This window comes from Podospora pseudocomata, chromosome 4 (assembly GCF_035222375.1).
Source record: "Podospora pseudocomata strain CBS 415.72m chromosome 4, whole genome shotgun sequence".
Classification (NCBI taxonomy): Eukaryota; Fungi; Ascomycota; class Sordariomycetes; order Sordariales; family Podosporaceae; genus Podospora; species Podospora pseudocomata.
The window spans coordinates 2,754,960-2,782,128 of record NC_085888.1 but is presented as its reverse complement, the minus strand read 5'-3'; the positions used below and the strand labels follow the sequence as shown (position 1 = coordinate 2,782,128).

At 51.9% G+C, this 27,169-nt stretch overlaps 5 protein-coding genes across 5 annotated transcripts; 2 read left to right on the top strand and 3 right to left on the bottom strand.

The window, feature by feature from the left end:
• The first annotated feature begins 1,259 nt into the window (after positions 1-1,259).
• QC762_406950 (uncharacterized protein) lies at positions 1,260-4,611 on the top strand. Its single transcript, XM_062890148.1, has 3 exons — positions 1,260-1,343; positions 1,417-3,044; positions 3,095-4,611. Exons 2-3 carry the CDS (start codon positions 1,947-1,949, stop codon positions 4,205-4,207), a joined length of 2,211 nt encoding a protein of 736 aa, XP_062743824.1. The 5' UTR covers positions 1,260-1,343; positions 1,417-1,946; the 3' UTR covers positions 4,208-4,611.
• Positions 4,589-11,181, bottom strand: VVD (Vivid protein light receptor). Its single transcript, XM_062890149.1, is given in 6 exon segments — positions 4,589-4,766; positions 4,830-6,499; positions 6,708-8,816; positions 8,873-8,968; positions 9,023-10,009; positions 10,028-11,181. The coding sequence occupies 3 exon segments, from the start codon at positions 9,077-9,079 to the stop codon at positions 8,403-8,405; spliced, it is 567 nt and encodes a 188-aa protein (XP_062743823.1). The 5' UTR covers positions 9,080-10,009; positions 10,028-11,181; the 3' UTR covers positions 4,589-4,766; positions 4,830-6,499; positions 6,708-8,402.
• QC762_406970 (uncharacterized protein) lies at positions 10,826-14,808 on the top strand. The gene is made up of 3 exons (XM_062890150.1): positions 10,826-12,999; positions 13,062-14,424; positions 14,517-14,808. Exons 1-2 carry the CDS (start codon positions 11,995-11,997, stop codon positions 13,272-13,274), a joined length of 1,218 nt encoding a protein of 405 aa, XP_062743822.1. The 5' UTR covers positions 10,826-11,994; the 3' UTR covers positions 13,275-14,424; positions 14,517-14,808.
• On the bottom strand, positions 13,420-15,246 carry QC762_406980 (uncharacterized protein). The gene is made up of 3 exons (XM_062890151.1): positions 14,333-15,246; positions 13,974-14,207; positions 13,420-13,885 (listed from the first exon to the last, which is right to left on the bottom strand). Exons 1-3 carry the CDS (start codon positions 14,446-14,448, stop codon positions 13,606-13,608), a joined length of 630 nt encoding a protein of 209 aa, XP_062743821.1. The 5' UTR covers positions 14,449-15,246; the 3' UTR covers positions 13,420-13,605.
• A 4,341-nt stretch (positions 15,247-19,587) lies between these two features.
• On the bottom strand, positions 19,588-26,477 carry QC762_406990 (uncharacterized protein). The gene is made up of 5 exons (XM_062890152.1): positions 26,425-26,477; positions 25,322-26,353; positions 24,145-25,228; positions 21,094-24,027; positions 19,588-21,039 (listed from the first exon to the last, which is right to left on the bottom strand). Exons 4-5 carry the CDS (start codon positions 23,945-23,947, stop codon positions 20,063-20,065), a joined length of 3,831 nt encoding a protein of 1,276 aa, XP_062743820.1. The 5' UTR covers positions 23,948-24,027; positions 24,145-25,228; positions 25,322-26,353; positions 26,425-26,477; the 3' UTR covers positions 19,588-20,062.
• Positions 26,478-27,169: the final 692 nt, after the last annotated feature.

Below are 27,169 nucleotides of genomic sequence, written 5' to 3'. Positions count from 1 at the left end.
AAGGAAGAGAGGTGCTGTATCGGTAGCGTATATGCTGATTGAACGCCTGAAGATGGAAGGGAATGGAATAGCTGTGATACCCTCACTATTTTTCTGACCATCGAATGCAGACCACGTGAGCAAGTGAGTGTGATGGTATCGTGAGCGGGGTTGGTTTGCACCTACTCCTCCCCGCCGCTGGCCCCTCGCGCAAGCGAGACTTCAGGGACGGTGTCATCGGTGAGGCTTGGCTTTCTTTGCAGTCGAAGCAAGGGTTGGAGCTGGGGTAGGTAGGGATATAGGCCAGGGTTGTTGTTGGTAGTCGCACGACCACCAACTGAAGATGAGAAGTTAGGGGGACATTCCGAGGATGATTCTAATTTCACTCTGAGAAAAAAAATGTCATTCTCGACGAGATGCTCAATGCCGATAGGTTGCGCCTTTTCAAAAGTTATTTCCCCCCTTGCCACTGCCATGGTGACAAAACCGTGACAAGAGCATCTGGTTGGCTTGGGCAGAAAGACGTTGAAGATTAGCACCCACACGACACCACCACAACCAACCTGCTGGCGTACAGAGTGCATACACGGGGCTGGTCGCTAGAAATGGGAAAACCAGCGAATGGCACCCAGATAACTACCTATCTACCAAATCTGTTTATCGAATGGGGACAAGAGGTAACAGCACGGGTTCGGATGGTCAACCACCAATTCGGATTCGGGTTATATATCCGCATGACCACTTCCAGAGGGTAGGTAACAAGACGCCTACGGCTAGATGCGGATTTCGTTACGATGTCACTTTGAAGAAAGCCGCTGTGCAAAAGAAGGGAGAAGGCGTCCCCGCAGTTAAGAGAGTGTAACGGTTCTTGTTCTTCAGCTGCCAACCTGGAAAAAGAACAGTGGATTTGTTGAAGACGGGAAGGAGGCAGGTACACCCAATGGGATGTGGTTCCTGAACTGCGAGATTGCATCACCGGACATGCCACTTCCACACCACGAAGACGGGAAAAGCAATAAAAATCAAGGTGTTGATCGATGCTGCAGGCGGTTTGGTTCATTGGACGGGAGGGGGGACGGGAAGCGAATGCGCTAACGTGATAGGTTTATGCTGTCAGGGGTGCAGGAGCAGCTGCCGCTGTTGTTGCTTCCTTGTGGTTGAGCAAGTGGTGTCTTGGGAAGGGACTAAAAGTGCAAGAACTCTCGGCGGGAGAAGGAGAGAAGGCATCACGCGGATGGGAATAGGAGGCAGGAGTAAAAAGAGAAGGAAAGAACGAACGAGTGACTGACTGCGGGGTTGGCTGCTGAAGAGCAGAGGGGAGGAGGGAACCAAGTGCAACGTTTGTCCAGATGATGTCTCGATAGGTATGTGTGTGTGCACTTACAGATAACCGCTGCAAGCAGAGTTACATTCTCGACTCACTAGTATCCTGTCAAGGCTGTCATAAGTGGAAAACACGTCCGATCGACATGCCTTTTTACTGAGGAGGGCTTAATATGGTGATGATTTTGCTGCCCACTTCCCGGAATATCTTTTTGTGGGGAAGGCACATTACCACGTCGTAGAACCAATAATGCATCGACAACCTTTTAGCTTTATTTTGGAGATACCTGAACTTGTTAGACCGGGAATAGCTTAACAGGGGGGAGGGGGAGGTTACACTCAACTTGGCCTTTTGTTAGCTTCAAGCAGCGTGTGCAAGTGGCCACTGAGGCAGGTTGTATGAGCTACCTTACCCATGGTTACTGTCATGGAACTTTGTGGACCAATCTCGTTGGAGAAGCGGCCGGGTAAGGTAGGTGGTGGTCGAGATTGGGGAATCATGGGAGATCGGTTGGATTAAAAGGTGGACGGCTTCCCCCCAACCGCACGATCGCAGGACACCACCTCTTCCCTTCCTCCTCTCTTTCTGTCTTTCTCCAAGTCGGTCGTTTGCTCGATCGGTCTGGTCAAGTCAGTCAGTTGCAATGTCGCCAAATAGAGGACAGACTATTGTGTCCACGTTTGCCAGCGTTTTCCTGTTCGCTCTTCTTGCCTTCACGCAGCTAGTTACCGCCCTCCCCAGCAGCAGTCATGGCTCCCAAAAACGAGCAGTCGGCGACAAGTATCTTATTGGTGTGGGCAAAGCAGATATCACCGGTCCGGTGGTAGAGATCAACTTTGCTGGTTACGCCGACACAGCTCAAACTGGTACTGGTCTCCGCCAACGATTATACGCTCGCGCGTTCATCATCGGGGAGGTGTCCAACCCCGCCAACCGGTTTGTTTACCTTGTTCTGGATACCATGTCTGGCGATACCGCCGTCCGCCGTGGGATTTTGGAGGGCATCGCTGCCCAAGGGACGGGGTACGGCATGTACAAAGCCGGCAATGTGGCTGTTACCGGCACACATTCACATTCTGGTCCCGGAGCTTGGTTCAACTACTTGCTCCCCCAAATCACGAGCTTGGGTTTCGACAAGCAGAGTTACAAGGCTATCGTCGACGGCGCCGTTTTGGCTGTCAAGCGGGCGCACGAGGGCCTTCAGGAGGGTTACCTCGACTTTGGCACCACCAGAATCGAAGACGCAAACATCAACCGGAGTTTGTACTCATACTTGGCCAACCCTGCCGCGGAACGGGCTCAGTATGGGGATGACAGTGTGGAAAAGATTATGACGTTGTTGAGGTTCCAGAGGGCATCGGATGGGAAGAATATCGGGGTGTTGACTTGGTTTCCGGTCCATCCTACTTCAATGCAGGGGAATAATACCCATGTGACGGGGGATAACAAGGGTTTGGCGGCTTATTATTTTGAGAGGAGCGTGAGGGGTGACAGTGCGGTTGCCGAAGGGTTTGTGGCTGGGTTTTCGCAGGCAAATATGGGGGATTCGTCGCCGAATGTGTTGGGCGCTTGGTGTGATGATGGGTCCGGTCAGATGTGCGATTTTGAGACGAGTACGTGTGCGGACGGGAAGAGCCAGGCTTGTCGGGCGAGGGGACCGGCGTTTGAGAAGTTGGATTTGGGGGTGGCGAGCTGTGAGATTATTGCGCAGAGGCAGTTTGATGGGGCTAAGAGTCTCTATGTGAGTTTTCTTTTGGCGACGTCAGCAGGTTCTTGAACTGACAGCTCTAGACTTCTCTTGCTTCTTCATCGACTCCTGTCACAGGCGCCTCTGTCCGCTCGTTCCACTATTTCCAAGATATGCGCTACTACACCTTCCCCCTTGCCAACGGCACTCTCGTGCAAACCTGCCCTGCTGCGTTGGGACACTCCTTTGCTGCCGGCACGTCTGACTGGCCCGGCGCATTTGACTTCACCCAGGGCGACTCCGGTGCGCCCAACAACCCGTTCTGGTCTGTTGTCGGTGGTTTGCTCAAGGCGCCTTCTCCCCAACAAAAGGCCTGCCAACAGCCCAAGCCTGTCCTCCTCAACGTAGGCGAGATGGACGTCCCCTATGCCTGGAGCCCCAACATTATGGATATTCAATCTTTCCGTGTGGGGCAGTTCATCATCGTTGTCTCCCCTGTCGAAGTCACCACCATGGCTGGCAGAAGGTGGAAGGCTGCTGTGAAGAACGCGGCTGCTTCTGAGCTGTCCTTGGGAACTGAACCCTACGTCGTATTGGGAGGTCCAGCAAACACTTACTCCCATTACTTGACAACCCCAGAGGAGTACCAGATCCAGCGATACGAAGGAGCTTCGACTCTCTTTGGTCAGTGGGCGCTCCCCGCATTTGTCAACCTCACCCTCCGCGGCCTGCCGTATCTCTCGTCGTCTTCCAGCTCCCAGCCGACTTTCGGCTCTCCAGCACCCCCAGACAACCGCGAAAACTCGCTCAGCTTCATCACTGGCGTCGCGTTTGATGCCGAGCCCATCGGGAAGAAGTTCGGGGCCGTCCTCACTCAGCCTGTTGCGTCTTACACCCGCGGTCAGGCGGTGAGTGTTCGATTCCAGGGTGCGAACCCGAGGAATAACTTGAGACTTGAGGGGACGTATGCCGCGGTCGAGAAGCAGGTCAATGGGCAGTGGACGAGGGTGCTGAGTGATGAGGATTGGAAGCTGGTGTATACTTGGAAGAGGACGAACTGGGCTTTGGGGCACAGCGAGGTGACGATTACCTGGGAGACGAGCGCGACGGAGGACAGTGCGGGGACGTATAGGGTGAGGTATCATGGTGATTCGAAGCCGTTGATTGGGAATATTAAGGCTTTTGAGGGGGTGTCGAATAGTTTTACGCTGAGTTGAGGGGGATAAAGAGGGGTTGATGGGTAGATGAGATGATGACTGGAATGAACAAGACAATAAATAGCCGTTAAACAGAACACTCGCTTCGACTTTGTGGTGCGAAGGATGTGGGGGAGGGTAATGAGGGTATATGGGGCTTTAGGAAATAGCAGTATGCGACCTACAATCGTCAAAGATGAACTATAAAGTAAGTTGAATCGACGATTAACTCGGTAACCTAGGTACTTAGTAGACTACGGTACTTTAGGATAAGCCTCAACTGGTGAGATGATGGTGACTTGGCCGCTGAAGCAACCGACAACATTAGTTCAAAGAATTATTAGCTATCTTGTCGAGATATTTGATCAATCGCTAAAGTAATCGACAGCTTTATCGCCAAAAGGACCCAGGACCGGATCGACGACATCCTCCGCAATTTAACTAGCCATTGTAAAACACTTCGATCGAACAAAATAAGTAACTGTAGTGTTGATGAAGGAATAAAATGCGACCTAGGTATCTAGCTGGCAGTGTTAAAGTAGCCGATGGTCCTTTATTAAGCTGATAAGTCTAGCAAGCCCTGAATAATAGGCTGGTTAATGGAGAGGATAAGAAAGCGGTAAGGGCTGCTCGGAATAACTACCTCAACCGACTGACTGAGTTGACAGGCAGCTCAATCGATAGACATCTCAATCAATAGACATCTCAATCAATATACATCTCAATCAATAGACAGCTCAATCGACAGACAGCTTAATCGACAGACAGCTCAACCGACAGACAGCTCAATCGACAGCAGATCACTTGGCAGACAGCTTAATCGGCAGACCGCTTAATCGATGGCAGCTCAATCGATAGACTACCTTGGGTATCCAATCCAATTGATTGAAGCTAATCGATAGACAGCACAGCCAACAGGCAGCCTAACAACCGCAGGCTTACTTGACTAGTAATTACAGCTCAACAAAGAGCTCAATCGACAGCCTGATCGTCAGTCTCCATGTTATCTCTATTAGAAGTTCATTCGATGACTTAATCGAGTGATTTATCGATAAGTTTAACGACAATCACCTCTGGACCTTGATTCCAGCTCTATAGGTAGACAGCTCAGTCGACAGTCTAGCCGAATATGCCTCTTAACTATCGAAGGGCCTACCCTAAGTCTGCCTAGCAAACCGAATCGAATTTATTCGGATTGGAGTACCCCAGGTTAACCAATTCCAGAGCAAGAGAGCTAACCACAAGAGCAAAACAGACCTGTGAAAGACCAATCGCAGCTTGTTGCCTGCCTGACATCATCCCCATTCGCGCCTACACTCCAGCCCTGCCGCACAAACAAATCTTTCTTTCTTTTTACCTGCCTTACCTACCTAACCTACCTACCTATTCTCACCACTGTGTAAACCCCAATAAGGTAAAACAGCAGTGGCCAAAATCTCATCCGTTCTTGTTCGTGCCGCCAACTGGGAATGGCGTGGTAATCGATCATCTCCTGTTACCTTACGAAAGTGCTACCGACTCTTTGTCAGTGTGCTAGAATATGATTACTAACCGCACATCGTCGATTGTCGGTCGTTGGTAGGTAGCTGACAGTCGCTCTCTTGTAGTCGAGAGGCTGTAGCTGCTTGAGCAGATGATGGTGTGATCATACAGTCAGTCTTGTCATATTTATGCGATCGACAGCAGTCAAGTAAGTTGGGTAGGTTGGAGAGGAGATCAGGCAACGGAGGTTTTTGTAGATCGGCAGAGGTATGCGATCGATCTAGTTGCTTTGCTGGACAGGCTTGGTAGGATAGATAGGATGGGTCTGATGGGTCTCTTGGAGGGAGGGAGGTGAAACGGGTCGACAAATGTGGCGTGGGTGGGAATTTTTGTCGCTCAGGTGGTTAGGAGAAGATTCTTTCGGCTTGGCTGTCGAGGTGATGTCTTTGAATGAGATGCGGGCGAGGAGATGTCGAGGGAGAGGTATCTGTTCTTCTCTCTTTTCGTTGCGGTAAAGGAGTGTGAAGGAGCGATAGATGGCATCGGATGATCAACTGTGTGTAGCTGTGTTGGTGAGAGACGAGGAGACCTGTAGGTGGAAAGATCGATCGCTCGCTTTCTGTTTGCAAGTGTGAGCTGTAGGTGGAACAGAACAGTCAGTGTGAGGCGAGGAAAATGGCCTTCGATGGCCTGCATTTGGCTTGTGGTATCTCGGATCTTTCTGCGACTGTACAGGATTAAAGAGCACGCCAGAATGAGAAGAAAGGGCTGTCAGTTTCGAGGAGGTGGAAGCCGGCCCGTCAAGATTAGCTGGGGTAACTTGAAGATGTTCTCAAAGACGTGAGTGGTGCGGCTATGGTAACCATTACGTTTCAGCAGTGGAGGTGCTGAAAACAACACGAAAAGAAGGAGAAAGCAAGACCAAGGGAATACGAGAGAGAAAGCGGGGACACCCCCCGAAGGAGGTGAGGTAAGCGGAAGTCTCGGCATGGGAAAAGGGGCAAAAGGGGGTAAGCCAAGGGTTGGGGTTATAGCCTACAAGTGTAAACAAAACATTTGACGTCAGCCTCCCCAAGCACACCCTTATCAGACTACCACAATAGGTCTACCCCTATCAGTTTTGCTCCTTTTTATCAACTTCAATATCCAGACACTTGTAGCTGAAACGTCACTGTCCTGCGTGAACAGCTCCCCTATCAACCTTGCCTTTCACCCCCCTGCTCGCCAGTGCAGTGCGATTGACGTACGTACTTCCCCCCTATGACCAGTCATCAGACCATTATGCCTAACGTACCTAGCCGTCACCGTCACCCCATCACCCGGCAAACAGCGAGAACTGCTACAGTAATTCCCTCAATTTTCTGCCAGCAGATACAGGTTGTGCTTATCCATTCAAGTGCCGACCCGTGTTTGCCATCTCTTCTGCGCTGGCCTAACAGTTTCCTTGATCATCGCAGCTGGTATCGACTTCCATGATCGCCAAGCCTGATTTTGGTTGTTTCTCATGTTTCTCACGTCATGTTTTTTCCACTCGATGGTAAGTAGTATCGGCTGCTCCCGCTTCTGGACACCGAAAGATGTAAGGGAGAAGGGTGGAATAATAACCACAGAAAACGTGTGTCGGGGACCCTGGGAAGTGACTTGTCCGGCTTAGTTCTCCGTGATGTGTTGTTTCTCTTGGGAAACGAGGAATTATGTCTTGCATAATCTGAGATCAGAAAAAGAAAGTCAAAAGGGAGTTGTAAACGGTTTTACTGAGCTTGGCTTTTTGCTTGGGATGTGAGTGATCGCAAGTGGGGATGTCGAGGGTGCGATCATGACTGAGCTGGGGTGGATATATGATCAGGGGGGTTGGTCAGGGGAGCGAGACTGAGAGCGGACGGTTTCGTCCGCCGATGGCGTCGGAGAGGGGCTTTCGGTAGTTGGTTGTTCTTGCTTCTTTTTACCAGCATTTTTGAGCCATTGTCCAGGCCACATGACGGGATATCCAAAAGCTACACCTTTAGGAGAGTAAGGTCTGGTTGTCAGCGACAGAGATCTACTGGCACATTTCATTCTGGCAGCATTGTTCCGGGACAAGGTTCTATCACTGGCGATAATGCCAATAACGACAGCTCGATTTTGCCTTGTTGTACACGTATCCCGAGTAGCAACGACCCCTCCCATCATATTGGTGAGAATACAAAGGCCTATCATCCATATTCCGCCCATCCAGCTGTCCGTCTCTGCCATTGAACGTATTTCCCATTCCAATGCTAAAAAGTCCCCTGACCATTTCCAAAATCGGCCATGTACGGCTTCCATATTCTAGGAGTCGTATCAATCCATTCAAGCCGTAACGCCTTCCCATGTTTGTGTGTCTGGTTTGTTTGTACCCTTAGCGTCTTTGCTCCCAAAGGAAAACACCAGTAATGTGTATATGCCGAATAAAAATGTAGTAAGAACCAGACGCCCGCCCCTACTTGCAGTAAAAACCCTGCAAATCGATAGAAGCTGGAGAGAAAGGGTCGTGTGTTGACCGTGTCAATGGGGTATCATAATGCCTAAAAGCACCTTGTTTTAACAGAGAAGAAAAGCAAAGACAAAAATCAGATTGTCGCTCGATGCATCCGGAACGCCGATCCCTGCTGTGTGACACAATTTGAATAAGAAAACAATGATCCTGAGCGAATCTCGATGATGTGGTTGCTGGTGAATGTCTCATCGTGGCATCGCTCTATTTCGAAAGCTCGATTCATCCGTTCATCTCGCACTGAAACCCGACCGAGATGTTGAACTGGTGGCTGTTGAACTGTAGCGGAATCATGGTCAGGTAGTTGGTGAATTGTTGACCATCTTTCTTGAAGTTGGTGACTGGGATCTGCAGCTCAGAGTTCCGGTCGACCGATTTCCGCATCTTCTTGATTGTCTTTTCGTCGACATATTTTCGTGCCGATTTGGGCTTGACTTGCCCACCAGGGGCCTGCATGAACCGGCAGTTTCTCTCCAGTACCTCTGGTCGGTTGTATCCTGTCAGTTCCAGGAAGGAGTCTGATGCGTAGATGATGGGCTGATCGGGTCGCAAGAGGTCGCAGACGATGATGGGACACGACATGTCGACAGCTCCAATGTCCACCTGGGGGTTTGGTCTTGAGTGGAGAGAGATCTGTTACACATTGTTAATGATCTGAGACCGAGCTAGGCAGATGGTCAGGGAATACGAACCAGCACCGACATGATGTCAAGACCGCTGTTGGAATACAACCCAGGAAAGATGATGGGATCGTAGATTTGCGTGTCCAACTGCCGCCCACCATAGTGCTAGAATAACCTGGTAAGCAGGGGCGGACAATCAGGATCTAGAATGTTGTCTACCTCGATAGCACGACCCTCCCACGAGTTGCCATCCCATGTATTGACCTGGTTGCTCATGCTGGGCGTCACGGTGGATTTGAAAGCCAGTGGCACTGTGGTGTACGAGGCCGGTTCTGGAACGAGTAAATGTCCCCTTCACTAACAAGACATCCAGGTAAAGGTGGGTGACTGGGTATACGTCCGAGGACTCGCTGTTCGTGTGCTGGATGATGGCTTGACAAATGGGTTAGGGAACCCGCTGTGTAACCTGTGCCGTCACTTGTTCTTGTTGACTTGTAAGCAGGGCGCTGGGCTCCTGGTCTGGGTGATGATGATGCTGATTGTGGGGTGGCGAACAAAGGAGAAGGGGATGAGGGATTGAGGAACGGAACATGAAGATATTTAATCAAGAGATCAATACGGTGGTGCTCCGACACAAAAGCATGGCCCAGTGGTCTGGGTAAGGCGACCACAAAGTCTGCGTGGAATCGAGATCCACGGAGGTTTGTTGGCAGGGACGGGGGCCGTGTGAAATCGGACGGGATGACGGAAGGTTTGTGACAAGGCGGCCAAAGCTTCCCGAGCTTCAGATGAGCAGATGGGCAAGGAAACAAAGAACCAAAACTATATCGCCAGGCACGGGCCCGGAGAACAACAGGCCATGGGCCAATTGCCGCGGGGGACGAGGGGAAAGAGGGACTGTCCCAGGGCCGATACCGTTGGATGAATCACGATCCCAAAAACCCATACTGAGCTGACCGAGTCGCTGTGTTCCCCTACGTGGCCCAGGGTGGCATTTTGGCCCATATTGGAGGGGCCAGCAGGCCAAGGGAGCGAATTTGGTGCTTTCGATGCATGTCCCTGATCGCTGAATGCATCGGCAGCTGTTGTGATCGGAGTGATATCAAAGGACGGTCTAACAGCCCCAGCCATGCGGGTGCTTGACGATCTGGACCCAATGGACCCTCCACCCTAGACCCCTGCCCTGAGGATTGAACGCCGTGAGAGCGAGAAAGTATTGGGTCCCGATGGGGACTAGGGGAGCTTGGAGTTATCCATTACCGGTGTTTCCCACCAGGATTTCCCACCAGGGGAAGATAGGGAAAACAGAACAACAGCATCTGCACCTCAGGCCATGCTTTCTTCTGTCCGTCGGCCCCCCAGAAGCGCGCGAAGCGACAACCAAGGAGCGGGAAATCGCACCTCTGCACGACTGACAGAGTGTCCTGCTGCGTGATGAGCAAAACAGGTCATTGGCAGGGGTGGAATGTGAGGGCGCTGCGGGAATGACGATGAGGGTTGCGCTGATGGGCTCGGCGATCGCTGCAGCAAAACGGTTCTCATCCAGATCTGGGGCCATCGAGCTTTAGCCTTGGATCGGCTCAAGGAATTGGTTCCACGCTTCGCCAAAGGCAACGCTCACAAACGGCGCCAGCGCTCCACCACCGCAAACCATCCGTATGGCCTATGGCTGCTGGATAGAAGTCCGGCATCGACCCACATTGTTCACCGCATAAGGCACTTTCACTCTGGGCTGCTGAAAAGAGCTCTCGATTGACCCTTGGGGGGAGCTCGTGCCAACCCAGCCATAACTGACCATGGTATTGGCACTGAATACGAGCCTGAGCAATTCAGACAGGTCAGCCATCACAGATCTTCTTCTCTAGCAGGACAGCATGGCGGAACAAGCCGCATGACAGACGGGGAATGTAGACCGCCATCCTCCACGAAGGCTTGGATTTTCTGCCTTGTTTCCTAGATATGAGATGCATAAAGGCAGGCGCCGTGCATCACAATGTCACATGGCCCAGCCCAGGAGTGAGAGGTGAGCGGGTGACAAGCTGACTTGACTATACTCGGCGCTGGCAGTTCTGTCTGATGGAATCGGCGATATCAACAAGAGGTTGGCCGCCCTTTTCGACAGCGCAGCTAGGGTATCACGACGCACGGGACATGGCTGTTACACATCTGGGCATCTATCAAACGACACGACCACAATAGAACTGGTCGGGCCGACGCTTCGATCAGGCGGGGACGGGTGGTGAGCGCACAAAGAGATGACGGTAAACTGTCAGTGTGCCGTCGGTCGCGCGACAGGCGAGCGGATCGCAATTCTCGATAGATGAAGCGACGGGGGAAACGGCGGGAACGGAAGCGAAAGAAATCGAAGAATCGACCAACCTTCGCCGCGCCCTTGCTTTTTGGTGATAGCGGCGGCGTTGTGGGATGAGTGTCTCGGGCCTCATATGGGCAGGCTGAGACAGGTGCCGGAAGAGGCAGCCTTCACGTCTGTTATCAGTACCTTGCCTTATTCCGTACACCTGGTTCGTGGTACAATTCAGGATGGTGAAGCAGCGCGATGTCGTCAGAAGCAGCTCCGAGGTCTCGGCTTTCCATCGACATGAGGCTGAAGATGACATGGGATTCTGGCAGTTGCTTCACCTTCGGCCAATTGTGGTTGACAGCGGTGCAACTCAACCAACGGGGAGGGCCCAGGCTCTCGGTCAGTTCCGACAGCCGACCATCCCTGCCAATGACACTGCCCGATGGAGGGGATTTAAGCCACATCTGGTAAGGTGGCTTGCGGGGCCCATCCCTCTTGGCAGCCAAACCTTATCTGGGCCAAGAAATCACTTTGGCAGGGGCGGGGCAGACGCGTCTGAGAGTATCGTTGCACACGCGTTTTCAGCTTCCCCGTTCCTCAATCAATCAATCGACGAACGAAAAAGTACCGATTTTTCCAGAAGCCGTCAAATATCTGATTTGTTCCGATCTCCAATCCTCGGCGAATCCTTCGTCTATCTTGTTTCTTGAACCGATAAACGCAGTCAGCCGTGCTCGGGTTCTACCCGACAGAATAAGGCCAAACAATTTCGGGATACACGACAGTGATTGAACTCGAGTCCGTCGACTTACTTTACCACGATTCAGCGCTCTAGGAAACCATAACCCGGTGATCTTGTCTATCGGACCCCACAACTTCCAAGGTCACCATGCCACGTCTACTGCAACGCTCGCGGCCCTCTGAGCCAGCACCAGCTACGTCGGTCGGGTCCGACGACGTCTCCCTGCCCGAGTATGAGCCACCGGCGTTTCCGATGAACGATGAAAACAAAGCGAAATTGGAAAGGCTGGTCGCAGCTCAGCGAAATGACAGCGATGCGAGGCAGTACGAAAAACACCTCAACGAATGTTCAAAGAACCTGATCAAGGCTGTCGGCAGTATCAACGATCTGCTCTTTCAACGGCGAAGGCAACTCGCTCGGCATGTGGAGAAGCGTCGATCAGAAGGTGTCGACGACAAGAGCGAGGCTGAAAGAGAGCTCGAAGAATATGTCGCTGAGTTGGAGGCAACCATCAGCACACTGACAGACAAATCCGAACAAGCCTTGCGGCGTGTAATAGACTGTCGTGCCGAATTCGAAGATACCAAAACAGTTCTTGAGTCCGTGGTAGTGACAGTCAAGGCTCAGCAGCCTCGACCTGAACCGAAACCTAAAAGAGAGAGACGGCAGCAACGGCGCCCTGCAAACGATGACGACGACGACGACGACGACGACGAAGAGGTGGAGGAAGCTGAGGATGTTCCCCCAGTCGTTGGTGTCATCGATGCTCTAAGGACAGCTCGAAAGGTCAAGATGATAGAGTACTCCAGATTATCTGCTTACGATAAGTATGCTGTCCACAACGACTACATTCCTTTCAAGAGGACGTGGCATGATGCCATGCACCCCGACAACGAGATCCCGCTGCCGGATCCCTCCACTTGGTTTGACGAGGATGGCAACCCAGTCAAGAATGTCGCCGACATTCAGGAGGATGACGATCTTGTTGTCGAGCGTGAAATTGTTGACCTCAAGTGCCCCTTGTCATTGCAGGCCTTCAAAACGCCATTTAGCAATCACAAGTGCAAGCACACCTTTGAGAAAGATGCCATCATGTCTTTCATCCGATCTTCCGGTGGAAAGGCACAATGCCCTGTTCCGGGCTGCTCAAAGGTACGGGTCCATGTTCACGTTATGTGTCGAGTTTCCTACCCATACTAATTTTTGCTCTTTAGGACTTGACAATCACCGACTTGTATCCAGACGAAGTCATGCTTCGGAAAATGAAGCGAGTGGCAGAGGCTTCGAGACGTAATGCCGACGCAACCTCAGATGTTGAAGAGGAGGAGGAAGATGACGACCCCGATGCGAGCATAGTCATTGGACGCACAAACAACATCAAGAGGGAGAGGAACAACCGCCGTGTGGAAGACATCGAAGAGGACTAAGAACGACGATTGAATCTATGACTATCACTCTACTATGGAAAAAATCACACCAGCCCCGATTGCTCCAGAAACAGCTCAACGCCCCCACAAACGTCAAAGAATGAAACAAGTTTTGTCCCCTGGACTCCGAGTAGTTCACAACTTGCTGTCGCTTCTGTCGAATTATTCTACGCGTCCTGTTTCCGCGGATCACCTGCCCCGAGCCGCCTGGCTGCGAAACCACCAGTTTAATAATACAAAAGGTTTTGACACCGAAATCAGAGACACGACTTATGCAAAGGAAGTTGGAAGTGCTGTGGGAAAACATGTAAAAACCGGAAGCGATCAGGGTTCAGTGCCTGGAGTAGTCGAATGAGTACCCATACGTCATGTGGGCGGCAGACGGCTCCTGGTAGCTCTGGGGATTTGGCGAGGTTTGGGCCGAGACTAGAGCATTGCCCGCTCGGTGATGATAGGTGGACATCTGGTCAGATGGGTAACCAATGGCCTGGTGATGCGAATATGTATTGTATGAGATGGGTGACAGGTGGGTATTTGCCTCGGCACTCGGATGGATGGGCATCATGCTGTATTGGCTGTACTGGACTGTAGGTTCTGGCTTGATGAAAGGGCTAACGGGATGAGATTAGCTATCCAAAATATGGGCAAAATGGCCGGGAATTTCTGGAGCATGGAGCTTCCAGTAACCAAAAGACTCACTCTCTGTACTCGTTCGACTGTGTCGTCGCGCTGGATCCTGGGTGGTACAGGTCGCCTGGGGTCATGGCTGGTGAGCGTGCCTGGTATCTGTTGTCTTCGAGTTCTGGGCTTTGATGAGGCGAAAGATATTGGGTGTCGTCTCCTTCCCCGTCCTCACCCATGGAATTCCCACGCCTGCGACGAGAATACTTCTGGATGCCCCATTTGTCGAACCGCGATCGATAGGCCCGGGTACTGTTAAGAATGGTCAGAATATCATATTCATCTAACGTATGTGACGCCATGAACACAAGATCAGATGATGATCCGTAGGGACGGACAATCACCACATCTCAAAGGACCGAGGGAGGGCAACATACGACGCCTTGAACCGGTACTGCTGCTCCATGAGCTTCTTGACCTCATGGAGTGGCTTCCTGTTGTCCCGGTACTCCGCTATGATGATTTCACGGTACTGTTCCCACGGCTTCGTCATGATGGGCAGTAAGTGGCGAGTCTGATTGAAAATGGGATGGTTGCTGATTTGACACGATTGTCTTTCAGACTTCTAGGTTTGAACAAACCACACTGACGAGGCTGTCGAAGGAATGATGTGTTGTTCTGTTGGATGAGAAGACGACGATCTTGAACTGGTTGTCTTCTTCATCGTCCACTTGGTCAATGGCGGCCATACTCGAAGTGATATAGACGGACCAGCGGCTGTCTTTCTGCAGATCAAAGACGATTGACGTGGTCCGTCTATCTCCAGGCCGATACATCGACCTGGGCTGAGCAGGAAGTCGTGCAGCTGCGTTGGGGGTTCTCATACAGGTCAAGGCAGCCAATGGCGGAAGACAGGAGAGCCTCGCAGTGGCCACTTGGCGGCACTGTCGAGGAATCAAATGCTCGCGGGGCTCAGATAAACAAGGCTGTGGTGGTGTGTAAAACGCCGGTAGGACGGCGGCGACATCCAGCAAAATCCAGAAAAGGCACATCGGCTTCGATGCTGTTAGTTGACCTCCACCAAGTTCCATCATTTCCCAATTTCATTGACAATGATGAGGCTCAGGCAGAGAGCCTCTCAAAAAACACTTGCAAAGGGCATATCGAGGCATTTCGGGGTGGCTGCGAGCAATTTTGCTAGCTTGTCTACCAAGACTGGTCTTGGCCAGGGAGATGACGCCAGACCTGGGGAAGGAGGGTCGGAAAGGTGCCAAACGCGGGCCGTGAGGGCCAGCGGCAGACGGAAGCCAAAAGACTTGACAAGGCTGTATGAGCCTCCCCCTCACAGTCGAATGCCCATCTGAGATTTGGCTCGATTTGAGTGTTTCGTCCCGTCACAGCTTGAGTGGCATGCTCCCGCAGTGACAACAACACCCCCCTTTTCGATCTAGCGGCGAATCAGCTTTAGGGCCTCGGAGTCCCGGTGTACACGTCCACAGCCAGCCTCAATTGGGGGAACCCCTCATATACTGGATTGGCTGCTAGATATTGATACGTGACACCGGTACCAGTATTTACTACTACCATTTTCGCCTCAATTCAACGAATCGATGAGAACGGTCATGCTCCCTCGGGACTCACATGCGGGAACCCGCGATACAACTCATTCTTCGGTGAGCTGCAAGTCTTCGCAAGAAGTTTCGGACCGGTGAACTGGGACGTCGTCAAAAGGGGCGCGTATGCCGTTGTACCTGATTGATACCCAACCCATAAAAGACTTGTTCCCTTAAATGCAGGGCACATACATGACAACGCACAGGGAAACCGTAGTCATCGTCACTGGGAGTTAGAAAGCTTAGCTAAAGCAACGACATCATCCCACCTTGAATAGGTCTCTTCACCTCAGAGTCACACGAACACACACACCACTTCCTGTTCCGTCAAGGTCGCCAGCAGGATCTACAGGAGCAAGCCGATCCCCGTGGCTTTTCGTACCTTGAACTTTCAGAGTATCGACCGTCACTGGCCAGCTGTTGAATACACCCGAAACTGTCATCTAGGCTCGATGCAGTCAAATGAGATGTGGCTTTGAATCTTCAGACAACGTCATGATGCCTTCTTCGCTTTCCGCACCTAACGACGAACCTGCATTCCAAGTAGACCAAAAGTTAACCTTGGCGGGCTTAGTTTCGGCAGAACCAACCAACTACCGAACAATCTCGCCCTTCTTTTTTCTTCAACTTACCACCATATTTTCGCCTTTTGCCGTCATTTTCACGCTCTCATCCCCTCTTACAGCCACATCCAGACAACGGGCAACGCATCTTGGGTCGTATCACCTTCCAGAAAGAAGCAGTCAAAAAGCCTCCCTATCACGATTGCTTTGCAGCGGCCTGAAACGCATTCTCTCTCGACTAAGCTGTGCCCTGGTCGTGCGGGAATAACTGCACTTTTCTCGTACGACGACTGCCTGAGATGCCCAGCTATGGATAGATTCCAGAAGTCATTTCATGAGCTGAGAGAGGCCGGACCCCACGAATTGGGTATCCCGGCGCAATTCGCGCTGCTATTTGTTTCGAATATCCCGACGCCCCCAACGCCGAGAGTTTAAGCATATCTGTTGCGCCGCTGATCCGCACGCTGCCTTACGGGAAGAGGACGAGACCGCACGAGGTGGGATGGGCGCCGCGGGGAAGTCGGCCCTGCAGGAGTCCTTGGGCCTGCCGCTTGGTGTTGAGCTGGCTGCCTTCTCCGAATGCCTTTTCTTGGTGGTTCTTGCCCTGCGCTGCCTCTTTAGGTAGGTACCCAGATAACGGGTGCACCTTTCTTGCCAGTTCATGATTCTGAGGCTTGCAAGAGGATGGATGACATTCTTGCCAAGATCTCACTAAATGAAGGACAGTACACCGATTTAGAAGAAGACTGGAGGAGACACCAATCAATCTCACACATGATCAAACGACGAAAAGAAGGCAGTTTCCAAGACTGACTCGGCTCAGGGCAACCGGCCAGATCAAGATCTTGTTTCTAGAACAGCAGTCAAAATGCACAATCGCCCAGGCCCGATGCCTGCCGCGGTTGCCCTGCCGTATCTCATGCTAGGTTTAGGGGGCTCCTTTTCTCAAGTAAACAGAGCATCTACCATTTGCCAGATCGTAAATCTTGGACACTCACATCAGATCTCACCGAACGTCTCTTTCCGGACTTTTTTTGATGGCAAACCATGAACCTTCTTCAACTCCTTTCTCGACAAGAGCCTCCTCACCACAACCGCCAAAAGCGCTTAATTTCCACCAAGACTCTCATCTCCTCTCGGATACTGACCGCTCCTTTTCCCTCATGACGAGTACAATCTCTCGCAGTTTTGAGCCTCCATTCACTAACCCAAAAGCAACACCGAACAGCCAAAATTGAGGTTTGTCAACGAGCAAATGATAGCATCATCCGCTCGCCGTTTCATTAACACTAGGCCTGCTCACGGGCGGCCACCCACCCCGCAAACAAACATTCCGGTCTCTAAGTCAGCACAGATTAGGTAGTCCATTTTTGGGCCTGTCTTTTTACTGCCATCTACTTGAAATCAGCGGTGAGAAACAGGGTGTGGCCGCCTATGTAGGTCGCACACCCACACTCATATCACGAGACTTGCAAGGCCACCAATGAGAAGGACTTACGTATAATGTCAGGCTGAGAGAAAAGAGATTTGTTACTCCGTCATCAATCGACAATCTACAGGCTGTTGAACACACGTTCGCACCGGACATTAGGTATTAACCTGTAACTCGCTTGCCTGATGATGAAAGTAAGTGAGCTTATGCAAACACTCAGCCATGATTCCAGCGTCGAACCTGCATCTGGATGGCATACCGAACTACCCTACTCACCAGGCTGAAAAGGGGGATTTCCCAAGCTATGTGGCCGATAGCTGGATGGGACATCGAATACGTCGTACAACAACCGCTGGCTTGTTAACTCATAGGTTAGGCAAGCGAGGTAAGGTGGGTTTATGCAAACATGTAGCTCAGCCATGATAGCCATGCATCACGACGGGTGAATACCCTCAACGGGGAGGCGGTCACTTACTTATTTCAGGTCATTGACCAATGAAACATACAGTTCCGTAGCTAATAGGCACGAATAAGAGATCAGATATTCTCGATCATAACCCCAAAAGGTGAAATGACTGGAGCAAAGAGGAAACACAGCCATGATTGGCGATACGTACGTGTCTGACACAGCAGTCAAAAGGGGAGCCAGAACAGTAGCACAGTAGTCCGACAGGCTACATCAGGCCCTCCCAGGATCTGAGTTTCACGGAGATGTATCTCCACAAACTGACAATTTTTCACTATGGAGGGAAGAGCAGGGCATAGGGCTGGCATAGCCATTGTCTATATGCAGGAGGACATGTACGTAAGCAGGCAGAAGTTACACAAGCTCACTCTAGACTATCAAATCATTCCTCATACAATTCCAGGTCGACCACACACATCCCATCATGAGAAGATGTAAGAGACTAACCTTGGTGAACAGTTTGCCCTATGCAAGTCTCTCTTACATATGCAAACACAGCCCTCCTTCTTGCTTCCAATACCAGCCTAAGGCAGACGTAGATCCTCATCATAAGATATCACCAATCGAACGAGATGCCTAACCAGGGAGATCTGCCGGGCAAAGACCACATACCCTCTTACCTCTCAGACTACCTACGGCACCGGCCACGTATCAAGCCCAGTCATATTATCCTATAGCACAGCCATGAAGCCCCCTGCGGGCAAACCTGAGGTACCTACGCCCCAGCACTCATCTCCACGCATCATCAACGACAGAAGACTTCATCTTCAATAAGACACCTACCTGAGGCTGACCAAAGATTTCACGCCTCTTCATGATCAGCCACACACTCATACAAAGCCTAGACAGCTACCTACCTAGAAGCACAGCCACAGGAAAGAAACCTCGTATGAACATGAGCTCATCTCCGCCAGACCAGAGGGGGGAGGTAGACATCTCAAGCGAGATGATCAGGTCCCTCGTCTATCAGCCTGTAAGGCTTCATACCGCCTAGGTGATTCAAGCCACCACAATTATCACGAAGAGATCCACTGTATACAGCAGATTCGGAATCTTCTCTTCCAACCAAGCCCCAAGAAGGGCGGCAAAAAACACCTACCCACCCCATCATCATCCAAACCACCTCCGGACTCATATCAACAGCACAGCCATAGGTAAGGTGTTCCCCTCCGAAACAGCAAGACAAGGCAAACAGCGTTCATTAACCTCAACCATATTCTTCTCACCAAGCAGCCCCAGACAACAAGAAACTCGACCTCAACTCTCAACAAATTATCATCTCTCAGAGTTCTGAACAAAAGAGCCCAACATTGATCTCGAGAAATAACAAGATAGGGTAGAGGTTGGATGCTCATCATCAAAGACATACTCATATTCTGGCCATTGAACCAAACATACATAATCATCAGAAACAAAAGCCAGAATCAAATTTTTGTTTACCTAGAATGTGGAAAGCGAATCGCAAGTTAACTGATTGAACACAAGACAAAAAGACAAGAAACCTAGCACAGAACCTCATACCAAACTACTGATATTGCGGCCCAGTTCACACGCTGACAGAAAGCGAGGACAAGCGTAAATCCAGAGAGGCCATTCTCTTTACGGATCCTCATCATCATGTAGGAACCGACTATGTTGAGATTTTCTGTTCCCTATGTAGTTAAATATACCAGAACAGATGGAAAGTTTGGAGACATCAGCACACAAAATTGAACGTGGAAACGACATAAGCGGAAGAGTATGGATTCCTAAATGATGTACACAACCTCATCCACCCTATCATACCAGCCAACCCCAATTTGCTTCTTTTAAACATACAAAAACAATATTCATGACATAGCTAAAAATATTTATACGACACATCAACCCCCCTCCGGAATAGCATCAGGCATACCATCCGCCCAAGTGCCGTAATTTTTCAACATGATAAAAAAAAAAGGCAAACACATCAAGATATTATCGAGCGAATATTCCCCATTTTCGCCTTCTTCAACTTTCCTTAATAGCCCCTTCGCCCCCACGCCCCCAGTTCAGCAACTTTTCGTAACTACCGTTTGTCTCCCAAATCATTAGTGACCATCAAAGAAAACAATTTACTGCTCCCTAGGCGCAGATCTGCTGGCAATACCTTCCTTAACGGCAGCCAGAATCAAATCCTTGGCCTTCTCAACACCCTCCTTGCTGCCAACAACCTCGATGGCCTCACCCTTAGCTTGGTCACGGGGAACGGTGATCTTGCAACCGCTCTGCTTGCGGATGGAGTTGACCTTGCTGCCGCCCTGACCAATAACGAAGCGGTACGTGCGGGGATCAGGCAGGATCAAGTAGCCTGTGGCATCCTGCTTCTTGGCCTGTTCCAGCGCAGCCTCGATGGCCTTCTTGGCCTTCTCGATGCTTTCAGGGGAGCCGCGAAGGACCCATGGAATTTCACCCTCCTCGGACGACGATCCGCTTTCGACAACCTTCCAGGAGTGAGCATCGGCAGTGGTTTCCTCGTCGTCAGTGATCAAAGGAAGAGCACCGTTGGAGCGGGCATCTGGAGCCGCAGGTCTGGGTGGGACGGCCTGGCCAGCATGGTCGACAGTAACACCGAAATCGTTTCTGAACTTGCGGAAGATTTGACCATTGTTTGAGACGGCGTGGTGGAGAGCACGAGGAACCTGCACAGTCTCGCCCTGCTGCTCCTTGACCAGAGACTCGATGTGAGCCTTGGCCTTCTCAACATCGGGAGCCTGGCCGGCAATCTTGACACCAGTCTGACCGCTTCCCTGGCGAGGAATATCAATCGAGACCTTGAATCGGTTCTCAAGACCGCGCTTGATGTCACCGCCGCGGCCAATCAAAGATCTGTGCTTCTCAACAGGCACCTCGAGAACCTCGGTAATCTGGCTCTCGCGCTCCGACACAATAGCCTGGATCTGCGCAATGATCTTGTCGACAACCTCGGTGCGGCCCTCGACCTTGATAGTGTTTCCGTCAGTATCCTGCTTGGGGAATTGAATGGCGCGGGCAAGCTCGCGGCGGTCATCGGAACCGCCAGCCTTGACGACGATGTCCCGCAGATTGGCACCTGTAACCGTCAGTAAACATTTTTCAAAGGGCATACTCATGTATCAATACTTACCGCCAGTCCCGATAAGAGCTTTGTGGTACTTGCGATCAACATCGATGGTCTTGACTACAGTGTCATCAAACACGGCCTTCTTCTCCTGAAGAGCCTTCTTGGCAGCAGCAACCTGGGCCTTGGTACCCTTGATCTGGATCTCAACCTCAGCGTCAGCATCTTCCTTGGCGCTGGGGATGTCAATCCTGGCACCACTGGACTGGCGAAGCTGCTCCAACACAGCACCTCCAGATCCAATCAAGGAAGGAAGCTGCTTCTGCTGGAAAGTGATAGAGTCGGTGAAGGAGGTATCCTTGAGATACTGTAACAGCGAGAGAATCTCATCACGGGCCTCATCAGCTCCGCGCTTGGGACCTCTAACGATGACCTCATCAGGGGCCTGTTGACGACGGTGCTTCCCGGCATCGCTCGAATCCGCAACGGATTCGTCGTCCTTGGCAGGTTTAGCAGTGCGAGGGAAGTTAATGATGACCTTGTAGCGGGTCTGGAGACGGTTGATCTGGGCGCCCTGGGCGCCGATAAGCTCACGGTGGAACTTGGGCTCGATCTTCAAAACGTGAGTAGCCTCGTCCTGGAGCTGACGGCCGAGAGCAGAGATATGAGCTCTGGCGGCCTCGGCCTTGGCCTTGGGACCCTTGAGCTGAACCTTCCCGTCATTGACCTGGATATCAACGTCGAACTTGTCGCGGAGTTCCCGAATATTGCTTCCACCCTTGCCAATGAGGTGGTTGGCAAACTTCTGGGGGAATTCAAACTCCAAGATGAACCCGCGCTCCTTCTCGTCCTCCTTCTCCTGCTCAATGAAGGCCTGGCACTTAGCCACAAGCGACTCCACGGCAGAGCTAGGACCTCGGAAGTTGATGATCGACCCAGTGTTCGACACGCGCACAGGGATCTGGTTCTCGGGGCGACTCTCCTGCTCCTTCTTGATGAATCTGCGCAACTTCTCATGGAACTTGGTGGGAACTTCCATGGTAGCGGCAGTCAAGGGATCCTGCTTGGCGATCAAGCCAGTGATATAGGCTTGGGCCTCGCTGAGCCACTTTTGCATTTCGAGCAGATCGGCCTGGCTGGGCTGAGCGCGAGGAATCTCGTAGGAATCAGGGCTTGTGCGGCCCTCGTAGACAAGAAGAAGAGGGGAGTCGGCCTCAGAGCCTTGGGGGATCACAAGGTGGACACCATAATCTTGTCTAACCTTGGGTCTAGCCTCCTTCTGCAGGTAGGCGTGGAAGAAGGGGTCGACCGCAGCCGTCGCAATGCGGGCTGGAGGGTGGCCCTCGACGATGCCCTTGACTTCGTTGGAAGCCCGGATAGCATTCTTGCCATCACGGGCATAGAGCTCCCAAGGAAGAGCGCCGTTGGCATTGAAAGGAGTGTTGAAGTGCACATGGTGTAGCTTCTCCAGACGCTCAATCTCTTTTCTCTCGCGGAGATAGCGGGTGACGTTGCGGGCATGGGCAGCAGCAGAAGGAACCTGGCGGAAGTAACGAGTGATATCAAGGTTGGAGCTCTGCATGTTCATAGCGAGATCCATAGCCACGTCGGAGGCGGGAGTGATCTTGTCAGAAGGCCCGATAATGGTGACGGTCTCGTCCTCATCGTCGGCGGGCAAGACAACAATGCATCCGGTCTGGTCGAAGAACTGATCCTGAGGAATGCCCTTATCGCCAACAATGAACTGATGACGTCCCTTGTTGAGAGAGAACTGGTCGACGGCGAGTTGCTGGCGGAGCTCCTCGGCACGTCTTTCAATCTGCTCCTTGGCAGCCCTGACAGCATCGCGCTCACCAGTGAGCTGGATGAAGTTGTCAACAGCGGGATAGAAGACGGGAGGCTGCCCACCCTGAGGCGCCTCTGGCGGGTGAGGCACCCGGACGGGGTGCGAAGGCACCTGGACCTGAAGATCTCTACCCTGTTCCAGGCTGCTGATCAGGCCGTTCTTGGCAATGAAGGGAAAGAACTCGGCAGGGATGCCCTTGAGGCGTGTGTTGACGTTGGCAGCCCGTTCACCAGCAATCTTCAAAATGGCGTTACGGGCTGCAGCAGCCTGCTGGGAGTTGCCCTCGATCAAAACATCGATCGTGCTGTCATCGTCCTCATCCTCAGCGGCCGCAGGAGCATCCTCTACCCTAGGCATCTGGATCCGGGCGCCAGTCTTCTCCTGCAGGGCCTTGATGGTGGAACCGCCCTTGCCGATGACATGGGCCCTGGTAGAACGGGGAATCGACACCTTGATGGAAAGCTTAGTGCCGATCTGGTTGATGAAGTCCTTCAGAGCCTGGGTCGCAATATCCTGGGCGCCAGTAGCCTCAACCCTGACCTTGCCATCCGCCATGGTGCTGACCTTGATAGGTGCCCGCGACCTACGGTTAAAGTCCTTGGCGATGTCTGGCAGGGGTTTCTTCAGCTGGGCACGAGGAAGCACGTGTTGAGGTTCCAAAAGTGTGTACTCAACATTGCGGCCTGGGATCGAGATATTCGCAGGGCCCCTGACAGCCGGGGGAGTAGGAGTCGTTGCACCGGAGGGAGGTGCGGATGTTGTAGGAGTGCCATTGCTTTCGCTTGTGCCATTGGCACCGGTTCTCTTGGCCCAGATACCGGTGGGACGGGCAACAGGAGCGGGTGCAGTCCCGAGTTCTGGGAAAAGCTCACGGGACTGGGTAGCAATGTTGGCCTTCGCAGGATTTGGTGCGGCTGCTGGGGGGGCAGACTCCGTGGTGGTAGCCTCGGTGCTGGCAGCAGACTTGGGTGGGAGCTCTTCGTCTACAACATCCTCGACCGTTACGTGGTGCGTGGCATGCTGTTGCAAGAGCTGGCTAGCAGCTGAGGGCTCAGCGGGAACGTTATCGGCCATGGTTGGGGAATAGATATCGAGATGCGTAACGTAAGACGGGAGAAGCTTGTCGTGAAGACAAGTGAAGAGCCTGGCGGAGTCTGGCAAAGGTTAGATAAAGTTGACTCCATCAGATACGACGTCCACCCAGCACCCAAAGGCTTGTGTGGCGGCGAGGGCGTGGGAGAGCGGGGACATCACAACGCCATGTTACTCACGCCTGGATTAACGGACAGATCGTTGGAGAAAAGAGCTATTAAAAAACCTGTAGCCAGCGAGGGTCGACAAGCCCAATCAGTAACAGCCGCTCTCACGGAGAAAGACTGTCGTAGAAAGAGGTCGTGATGACGGTGTGTGTTGGTCTGCGGCAGGCAGGGGAAAACAGCGGAAACGAATATTAAAACGGCGGGCGATGATGATGATGGGGGTTTAGAGCATCATGCGCAGGGAATTGACGCAATTGCTGTTCAGCGGCTATATAGGAGGGCGGGAGGGAACGAGCAGTGCGACGGCCGTGTGGAGGGCAGTACAGAGAAAAGGCCAGACAAGCAATCGATGAAGTTGCTCACAAATGGGGTCTCGCGGTCTGGAGCAAGCTGGAGCCAGGTGGACATTCAACACTTTCTCCAATCGAGCTTCACCAAAAAAATGTTTGAGCAAGGGGATTGGCCTGGTAGCGCCATCGAACCCCCGGCGCCGAGGTGGGCCAGTCTTCCAGGTTGCTCTCAAGCCACACCATCCGCCGCCCCATGCCCCGCACCACTTGCGGCTGCCACGGCTGCCACGTCCGCCAACCGGCCTTGGATCGCATCTTTTGCAGCTGTCAAGCCTCATCTCCCAAGCCAACATTCGAGAACAATCCAACCATGCATCATCTTTGCTTGATCTGGTTGCTGTGTTACAGCTAGGCAGGGACATACCTTTCCATCTTGTCAAAGAGGCAGAATATTCTCCGAATCTCGAGTGCTTTCTGAAATCTGGTGTTTGGGATGAGGATGAGTGTGGGTGAGTAACAGATTGGCAAGGTCTGAAAGATATCGAGATGATGAGAGGAATGAACACAGAAGGACGGTTCGGAAGGAAACTGGACGGGTCTCAGGCAATATATAGTGCCAGCTATCAGAGTGCAACTGGGAGTCGATGTCCATTTATGTTCTACATGGATCTAGCCAGCTGAGAGCCAGATCATCTCGTATGGCTTGCGGCATTTATAGCTGAAACTAATAATGTTCAAGATAACATGAGAGTGTGTTGAAGGCTTTGGTCCTCGACAGGTGATTTTCGGATACGACTCTATCCAACCTATAAAGGACCAATATGAGAACAAATTTCGGGTCCGCGATGCGCTCTCCTAGTAACGATACACAAAAAGACCGAGCTGATGTGCTTTTTTACCTGTTATCAACGGCCTCTAGATCCTATCACCAAGCCTTGCAACGCTGGCATCGGCTCGATCCAGTCGGCCCCCAAACCACGCCGACCTGTGCACTCCCGTTTTGCGCGCCGAAATGTCGTGTGAAGTAAAGTGCCCGACTCTGTTCCTCGCCCGAGGGCCCGTCTCATCACTCTCCAGAGGGCAGGTGGAAGAAGGTGGCGTCTGCCGTGTGCCGAGCAGCTAATAAGAAGGAGAAGGGGATGTGAACACAGCGTTGTTAACCCCGGTATCGTCATCTCCCCTCATCGCATAACGGCGTATATCTGTCCAGTCAGGTCATTCGGGGGAAGGCCTCTCCTCATGAGGCCAGGTCCGTGTCTATAATCCATTGGTCTCATTCAGACAGCTTGTCAGTGACTGAGACTCGGAACATGCGTCTCATGATGGTCTGGATGGCCGCGTGTGAGTTGAACTCGTGATTATTTACCTAGATGAGAGGGACATATGGGTTAGTCAAAAGAGAAGCATATTGGCAAGTCCAGCAACGTATGAAGGCAGTTTTTCACGGGCCAGAAACAGTGACATAGACTGCTGTTGAACACCAAAGAACAGAGGATGGAGTTGAAGCGTGCAAAGTCAGCTCAGATCTTGGTGTTTCGTAGTGAAGTCTATGTCTCGGGTTCTCGAAGCCTATCTCCGGGGAGAGCGATTCATCGTTTTCTTCCGTGGTGCAGCTGCCCGCTATTCCCATATGCTGCCCAATGTCGCTGGCTTCCGTTGATGTTCTGGAAGGTCTGTCCACTGTAGGCTTGCTCCAACGACACAGTGTACAAACTGGTACAGTACGAAAATGTGCCGGCTCTCTTCCTCCACGGTTCCAAAAACAGACACGGAGTGACGAGGGCTGGTGCATTGGCTGCATACCTGCTGCAGCAGCCGTTCCGTTGACAGGCGATTGGGGAAGTTGGGGCTCATGGCCATGGTAGCAGGTGGATGTAGGTGACAGCAGGTAGTCGCCGTTGCTGTTGTATTATGGGCGGTAGCAGTGCGACCTATAACAGATCCTAGTTAACACCGACAGAATACAGAAGTTTTGGCCGCGTGTCTGACTAGGAATGGCTACCAGGGTTGATCAAAATAGAGATGCCATGATACTGATATCGAGCCCAATGATATCTAACGCTCATTGATAGGATCTTCAGACAATCACCACTCTTTGCAGAGACAGTTGTGTTGAAGGATGAGGAATATTCTTCTCGACAAAGCCAAGTGTAAAGCGTTAAATAGTAGCGGAAGGGTTAGGGTTTGATACATCTTCTACTTCCTAACAGAGCTGTCTCCTAGATAATCAATGTCGTGATATGCCATTGCGCCCCGCTAAGATTTTAAATCAGCCGTTTATGATCGACGGCTTGCTGCGGGGTCTATCACCCGTCGATGTGATGCATTTTAGGATGGTTACTGGCATCTGTCTGGTCTGACACCAAGCATCCTAACATCTAGCCTGTCATGTCACTACCTATTCTCTTCTCTATCGTAGCGGTGCCCAAGTGCTGCCCAAGCCCCCGTCAGCATGTTGAGAAAACAATGAAAACCATGCGGTTGACCCAGATATCTCGGAGACTTCGGTGTTCGCTGACATGCAACAGAATAATCGAGAAAGTGTGGCAAGACGAGGTACGGGGTCGATGTATGTACAGCGCCCCATGTGCAGGTTTCTGCACGAGAGAGGAAGGGTTCCTCGGGAGCAACCTTAGATATGATGCCCTGCCGGCGGAACCGCCCATGGCATCGTGATTCCATGCAGCTTCGAGCATGATGATGGGCAGCTGGATATTTGCTGGGTAGTTTTGAAACGGAGAGCAAAA

Coding starts and splice junctions, on each gene's coding strand:
- QC762_406950 (XM_062890148.1), top strand. CDS start 1,947: ATGTCGCCAAATAGAGGACAGACTATTGTGTCCACGTTTGCCAGCGTT. Junction 3,045..3,094: donor ATGGGGCTAAGAGTCTCTAT/GTGAGTTTTCTT, acceptor TGACAGCTCTAG/ACTTCTCTTGCTTCTTCATC.
- VVD (XM_062890149.1), bottom strand. CDS start 9,079: ATGAGCAACCAGGTCAATACATGGGATGGCAACTCGTGGGAGGGTCGT. Junction 8,969..9,022: donor GGGAGGGTCGTGCTATCGAG/GTAGACAACATT, acceptor AGGTTATTCTAG/CACTATGGTGGGCGGCAGTT. Junction 8,817..8,872: donor TTGACATCATGTCGGTGCTG/GTTCGTATTCCC, acceptor AACAATGTGTAA/CAGATCTCTCTCCACTCAAG.
- QC762_406970 (XM_062890150.1), top strand. CDS start 11,995: ATGCCACGTCTACTGCAACGCTCGCGGCCCTCTGAGCCAGCACCAGCT. Junction 13,000..13,061: donor CTGTTCCGGGCTGCTCAAAG/GTACGGGTCCAT, acceptor TTTGCTCTTTAG/GACTTGACAATCACCGACTT.
- QC762_406980 (XM_062890151.1), bottom strand. CDS start 14,448: ATGACGAAGCCGTGGGAACAGTACCGTGAAATCATCATAGCGGAGTAC. Junction 14,208..14,332: donor CAGTACCGGTTCAAGGCGTC/GTATGTTGCCCT, acceptor CATTCTTAACAG/TACCCGGGCCTATCGATCGC. Junction 13,886..13,973: donor CAGTCGAACGAGTACAGAGA/GTGAGTCTTTTG, acceptor TCATCCCGTTAG/CCCTTTCATCAAGCCAGAAC.
- QC762_406990 (XM_062890152.1), bottom strand. CDS start 23,947: ATGGCCGATAACGTTCCCGCTGAGCCCTCAGCTGCTAGCCAGCTCTTG. Junction 21,040..21,093: donor AGCTCTTATCGGGACTGGCG/GTAAGTATTGAT, acceptor TGACGGTTACAG/GTGCCAATCTGCGGGACATC.